Source organism: Choristoneura fumiferana, chromosome 20, assembly GCF_025370935.1.
Source record: "Choristoneura fumiferana chromosome 20, NRCan_CFum_1, whole genome shotgun sequence".
Taxonomy (NCBI): domain Eukaryota; kingdom Metazoa; phylum Arthropoda; class Insecta; order Lepidoptera; family Tortricidae; genus Choristoneura; species Choristoneura fumiferana.
Genome location: NC_133491.1, coordinates 10,110,120 through 10,116,813, shown reverse-complemented (window position 1 = coordinate 10,116,813; position 6,694 = coordinate 10,110,120). Strand labels below are relative to the sequence as shown.

The 6,694-nt window shown below is 34.7% G+C and overlaps 1 protein-coding gene across 3 annotated transcripts; it reads right to left on the bottom strand.

Moving 5' to 3' along the window:
* Positions 1–344: 344 nt before the first annotated feature.
* On the bottom strand, positions 345–6,694 carry LOC141439165 (uncharacterized). Of its 3 annotated transcripts, none has more exons than XM_074103333.1 (7): positions 6,557–6,694; positions 5,835–5,967; positions 4,246–4,327; positions 3,263–3,523; positions 2,723–2,823; positions 1,052–1,190; positions 345–470 (listed from the first exon to the last, which is right to left on the bottom strand). In XM_074103333.1, the coding sequence occupies exons 4-7, from the start codon at positions 3,285–3,287 to the stop codon at positions 388–390; spliced, it is 348 nt and encodes a 115-aa protein (XP_073959434.1). In that variant the 5' UTR covers positions 3,288–3,523; positions 4,246–4,327; positions 5,835–5,967; positions 6,557–6,694; the 3' UTR covers positions 345–387. The 3 variants fall into 3 exon arrangements, with proteins under 3 accessions (XP_073959434.1, XP_073959435.1, XP_073959433.1); XM_074103334.1 differs by having other exon boundaries at positions 2,732–2,823; XM_074103332.1 differs by lacking the exons at positions 4,246–4,327; positions 5,835–5,967; positions 6,557–6,694 and having other exon boundaries at positions 2,699–2,823; positions 3,263–3,505.

Below are 6,694 nucleotides of genomic sequence, written 5' to 3'. Positions count from 1 at the left end.
TACCCGCAAAATATTTATGTTTTACCAAAGAACATGGATGTATGGATGTTCAGTTCAGTTCAGTTTATTTTATTCAGTAAACTGTGGAAGTTTCTATGTGCTATTATTGGCAGAATAGGTATCCTAAATAAATTAAATACTTCCCAAAGTTATTATTCCACGCGGACGAAGTCGCGGGCAAAAGCTAGTAATTATATATATTCCATAACTCTACGGGAACCTATTAAGAACATGTCGTTGAAGATGGAAAGATAGCGAAATAAACACAAGGTAATGAAAAATAGTAAAGTTTTATTAGAAAATTAAACTATCTAATACATTATTTGTAATATAAACATAATCTTAATATATTTAATTCAATAATTCTGCTGGTGGTACAATAACACTTTACTCGTCATAAAACGAATTGGTAGGTTTCCTAGAGGCGGTCAAAAAATTTCTGTCTGCCGGGCAGCTCGTCTGTTTGTAATCTAGAAAAAAAATATTGGTTTTCACTCAATGATGGCATACTACAACATAAATAAAGTATATAGCATCCAAGATTAGCATGGTAAGCTCAAATGGCAGTAGGCTGGTCATAATGTAGATCTGTTGAAGAACCGATAACAACTGGGACGACGAGTTTTTGAGTGTAGACCGCAACTTGGTACGCATACTATAATATAAAAACGTCAACATAGAAGTGGAGTTATGATTTGCGAGAAGCTGGATCCAAAAGGGCCGAGCACAGGGTAAAAATGCGAGTTTTAGACGAGGCCTATTTACGGCTACGGACCGATAATGACATTGAGGTATAGGTGAAAAACTTAAGTAAATTACCTGTTGGGTATGTAATAGTGCATGCACTGAATTGATATGGGGCTGAAATAATTTTTGAATGTGGAACGTTCACTTATCTATACGGACACGTTGCTACTACATACAACAGCTCCTTTGTTTGAGTTTTTTACCAATACTGCTTAAGACTGCACACCAGCCATCACATATAGGAATAGTTGAACGATACAATCGTCGCGTTATAAATAAGAATACATAGTGGATTAATACAAACTTCGCCTTCTAATGCAGTTGTAGTCGAACATGTCACAGAGGTCCCGGAAGCCCATGACGTCCCCTGCGTGACTGAGCCCGCAGATGGGCACGCGGTCGTGGTTGCACACCTTAGCCATGCTGCACCATTTGGCACTCATCTGAAATGTGAAGCCGGGATCTTGCTATAAATAAATTATTATAAATGCGAAAAATATGATAAACCGGATTCGCATTATAATTTTTAGTAAGTATGTCTTCTAGGAATAACTTCATTTTGTCTCAATGTATAACAAATTTAAAATTGTTGCATTATAATTAATAACCGACTTAGTCTTCGACCAAACAAATTTCTACTATTTATGGGAGAAAACGAAGATCAGAAACATTTGTCAATAACCGGCATATTAATTTATGCCCAGGGCAGACATTTTTCATTTCAGATTTCAGCCCGGAACACTTTGTAGTTAGGGTTGCTTCCTCTATCTTATCCTACCAACCATAAATTGGATCAATTACTCATATCATTGATGTACACAGGATATTCCCGATTAAATTATACCTCTCAGTAGTCTACGGCCCAATGTTTAACCCTCCAAATTTTATTAGGTCATGTACGCCCCAAGGGAAATTTCCGGTCGAACCACAACTTTCGATCCTCAACATATTACCAACTTTGGCGTATGGTAATAGCACCATTAACGTCCTGGGAAATAACCTCATAAGTGCTTTTAATAAGGAAAATTACTAGGATATTTCAATGACAAAGCCTTACAACTCACGTGTTGTAAAGCGGTATAGATATTACGTAGAAAAACAATACAATGACTCTATATTGAATACCAACACATATTAAGCAGTACAGAAAACACAGGTATAATAGAGATTTTCCATGGTAAGCAATAGGTGTACGTACGTACCAGGGATGTAACGGAGATGGTTTTATCGGAACCGCAAGCGGATTTTCAAATAAGTTTATCGAAACCAGAAACGGAATCGGAACCAAAAACGGAACCGGAACCAGAATCTGAGCCTGAGTGATAGGTGGACGAGATGTTAGCGCAGTAGGTACGTGGCAAGCGGGGCGATGAGCGAGTGACTGGTATAAAGCGTTTTTGACGTACGCCGTTCAAGCCCCCCTGCCGGGTTAAGTATTGACATTCGATATAACTTCCGTTTCAAAAGTAACGGAACCGGAACCGAAAACGATGTGTAATCCAAACGGAAGTGTCGACTTAACGGTAACGGGACCGGAGTTCCGTAACATCCCTGGTACAATAGTAACTATTTAATAACGGAGGTCCATATCCATGAACTAAAAGAATAACTTTGCTCACTCTTCTCTCTTTTCCTCTTTTTCTTTTCTTTTCTCTTCTTTCTTTTTTCTCTTCTCTTTTCTCTTCTCTTCCTTTTCTTTTAAAGTCACGGGTGAGCAAAAAAATTCTTTTAGTTCAATGACAGAGTAGTCGGTAGAAGCTTGGCAGTGAACCTTCATGAAGACTTTCTTTGGAAAATAGTGTATTGTTGGTGTGGAAAAAAGTAGTTTGATCAGAGAGCGCTGCTCCGACTCTCACATCAGGCCCTTTTTTTAATAATTTTCATAATCTTTTTTAATTCAAGATGTCACGAAAACGTCACGAAAACTTTAGGAAAAAGTAGCTTTACACACACTCTCTGGTCGTCTCGGAGGTACCTTCTGTACCTTCCTTCCCATGGCGATGTCTTCGGAATCCCGGTCGGGAGGAGGCCCGTGGCCAACTGCAAGTGACACCAAGCAGCAGAAGAGTAAAATTACTGGAAACAACTAGTATTATTAATACTTGATTCTAGCCAAGAGCGGATCTAGCTTAAAGCCAGAGGAGGATCATAAACGGTCAAAATATTACTTATTTAATTTATTGTAAAATAGCATTAATCAAAAAACATACTCAATTCTCCATTCCTGTCGCAGAAAGATATTACTTTTATTGAAATCATTTAATTAAAAAAAAATTTTTGAAAATGAAAATATATAGGCCCAATCTAAAGACTCGGGGGAGCTTTATCATTCTGAATGAAGACGGTCTCCATTAGTTTACGCTTTTTTGTTTTTTGCTTACCTAGGATATATTTATTTTTATCATTAACATTATTAAAATCAGTTGTTCACAAATAACATCTCAAAATCACAAGAAAATTTGCATAAAACATGGAAGAGGCTCTTCAAATGTTATTAATAAAATCTTTAATTTACCTTTAATTTTGCGTACAGATGCCATCGTACAGGTTCTCGCTAACTCGACTTCAAATGAACAGTGCCTTAGGCGGTTTGCTATTTCTCAGTATACACGTGTATATATAATCCAGAATGCCTGTGTTGTATTTTCTGTGCGTAAACTTCCTCCATGATACATAAACACAATAACATCGGCGATGGAAAGTAAATAGACATTATGTTTCATCACACCGTTTAAGACGGTTAGACATCTACATATATAAGGTGTTGATTAAATTACTGAAAACCAGAAAGTACTTTGCTCAGAATCGGGAGTAGAATCAAATACAGTACGTTTTAAATCAGGTTATATTTGTGTTATTAAATCCTTTTCTTATTGTGCCCAGTCTAAATGTTATATGAATGCAATATGCCGATTTTTTAATTGTTTTAGCGAAGTTGCATACTACTTAGATAATTTAGTTTTGCTAAAAACGACAAAGCGCAACTATCAATTACAAAATTACGAGTAAAGAGTTGGAAATCATGTAGAATTACTGACTAAGCAAAACACATGAATATTTATTTTTAATAATGAAGGTCGAAAATAAGTGTAATCAACTAACTTAAAATGAAATATTTTTTTTGGGTGTATGAGGTTTTCAGTTATTTACTTAATAACATATGACACATGGGCACTTTTGCACCGGAAATGACAAGGGGCGAGTTATTTGACTAAGTTATTTCTGTAATAATTGCTCTTTGTGAATAAATGTATTATTTTTATGAATTAAATTCGGATTTTGTTCCGCGTTCTTTCGGCACAGCCCTCTCGTGATCATGGCGCATGCAACTGTGCCGAAATATCGAGCTTCTCTAAAATCAAGGTACGCAGGACAAAACCAGAATTTAATTCATATAAAATTAGTAATGACCGCGATAGTCTAAAAAAATAATTTTTTTTGTTCTAATCCTTAAAACACGTTAACCTTAAAACCTTGTATAACTTATTATGTACCTACATATTCTCTTTTCATTAATAAAACGAGGTAGTCGCCGAGGTATTTACGTTTTCGCATTTAGTCCTTGTTGTTACTTTGTAATCTGAAATTATAAAATAATTAATATTTGACGTCAATCTTGACTGATCTGTCGTAAAAAATAAAGGTAAGTAATTTGTTTATCAACTAAATTATCAAAAAATATTAGACATGTATTTTTTCCTTTGTCAATTAAGCAAAAAAAGATATAGCGTGTTAAGGTTTGCGTGACGTCACGCCTCGCTACAGCTTTTGTTTAGACGTTACGTCACACACAGCCCCCCATTACCGAACGTTGACACGCTTTATTCTTGTAATTTTTTGTTTCATAAACAAAAGAAAAATTCGTGTCAAGTATTTTTTGATTTTCTAACCGACGGACTAATTATAATAAAATTAATAAATGATATGCGATGGTTCACTGTTGGAATGCATAAAATCAATATTGCATAATATTATTATTTTTTTGCGTAAAATCAACATACCTAATCATCTTTAGGCATAAATTATTATGCATAAAATTTAAAAGCATAAACTTTCAAAGCATAATCGTCACATGGACTAATATCAAACAGCATAAATACAAAAAGCATAAATGTGTTTACTCCTAAAAAATGTAATGTACAAATGTCACATATGGAAATAATTCCGATCCGCATTAGCGATCCCTTCAAATAGCGAACCTGTGTTAAAAATAAAGTTGTGTTAAAAATAAAGTGGTGTTAAATACTTGTGATGTATACATATGATTTAATAATATTATAAATCTGTTTTAAAAGAATATATATATCTCGTTGAGTTTCTTGCCGGATTCTTCTCAGCAGAGGTTTTTCCGAACCGGTGGTAGATTTTTTTTTGACATTCATAATGTGCTTGTTATAGCCTAAATTGAATAAAGATATTTTGACTTTGACTTTGAGGTAACAATAAAAATGCTATAGCAAAAGTCATAATAGGTATGTTTAGGAACAAAAGCAAGGTCGACGTAAAATATGAAAAATAACTATTACTTAGCCTAAATAATAATATGTATAATAATGTAAAATATGTTTAGTTAGGATTTATCTTTAGTTTATTGTGTAATGTGTAAGTTATAAAATTGCAAAATTTGGAATTAATAAATGAATGATGTACAATATAAATTAGTCAAATATATAATTGTCCAACTAAAATTATTCTAAAACCATAATATACCAAATAAAGTAGTGGCCAAAGTATTACTATGGGACTGTACTATACAAATACAAATTATGCGAAATGAATTAAGCCAAATTAAAATAGGCCAAAAAGAAAAATGCGAACGAAAGGGATCCATAATGCGTTTTGATGCGAACACACCGTCACCCATGTCAGCTAGCAACCCGAAAGTACTAGCCCGTTGTCGGAGGGCAATATACTTTTAATCTATCCGATGTCATAGTAGTAGACCCAGCGATGGCCTTTCTTGTCAGTGAACAGGAGTTGGTCCCACAACTTCATTGTACAGTAAATGGCAGGAAATGCCATAGGAACGGTGAAGTAGTAGACCATTCGTCGAGGCGGGGACTATAATTATACAAGATCTAACATACCGTTTTTGAGTTTGCAGTTGTGTTCGAGCATGAAGCAGATGTCCCTGAACCAACGCGGATTATCTTTGAGGGGTTCTAAAGCGCATATTCTTTGGTAGTTATGTTTACACTTTACAGCGTCTTCGCACAACAACTGAAACCAAAAATAACCTATTAATTCATCCTAGTAGCTACTTAATATTATAAATGTGAATGTATGTTTATTTGTTTCTTACGTTTTCACGCTTAGCAGCCGATTGTAATAAAATTTGGTATATAGAGTGTTTGACACGCTGAAAAGCATAGGATAGTTTTTATTTCGGGAAATTACATATTTCGGGCAGGCGTGTCAAAGAAGTTCTTCGGAGACAAAGTCGCTGGCTAAAGCTAGTTTGCCAAAGAAGAATCAAATGAGGACGCCACTTTAGATATAACTGTCATATTTTAGATGTGAAATGCCAACCATTTATTTATTTAGGCCCATTTAGGCCTTATGTTATACAGACACAAGAATATTAAATAATGACTTTCTTCAAAGAGTCTTGCGGTGCATACTTCTTGGCAATGATGGTTTTTCCGAAAGCCCTAGTAGTATAAAAAAAGACATAGACAAAAGCACTATGAGGCTCTTTTGCATAATAAACATGTTGAATTTGAAGAACGAAGCAAGTTAGGTACCTATCGTATTGCTCTATGGTTAAGACGGCCCTATCGTTATTGAATGAAGTTTGCTATTTACTTACGTCTCTAAACCAATTAGCACTACAAAACCAAACTAAGGTCAATAAGCATAAAGTATTTTTATAAACGATATTCATTTGTTTGAACGAAAGTAATAGAATAACAATAAAACTCAAACAATCTAACGTTCTTTGATAAAG

Excerpts from the sequence above, each read along its gene's own strand:
- LOC141439165 (XM_074103332.1), bottom strand. The coding sequence starts at position 3,287 with ATGGCATCTGTACGCAAAATTAAAG. Across the intron at positions 2,824-3,262 it reads ATCTGTACGCAAAATTAAAG|TAATTTTACTCTTCTGCTGC; the intron begins GTAAATTAAAGA and ends AGTTGTTTCCAG. Across the intron at positions 1,191-2,698 it reads CTCCGAGACGACCAGAGAGT|ATGAGTGCCAAATGGTGCAG; the intron begins GTGTGTAAAGCT and ends TTCACATTTCAG.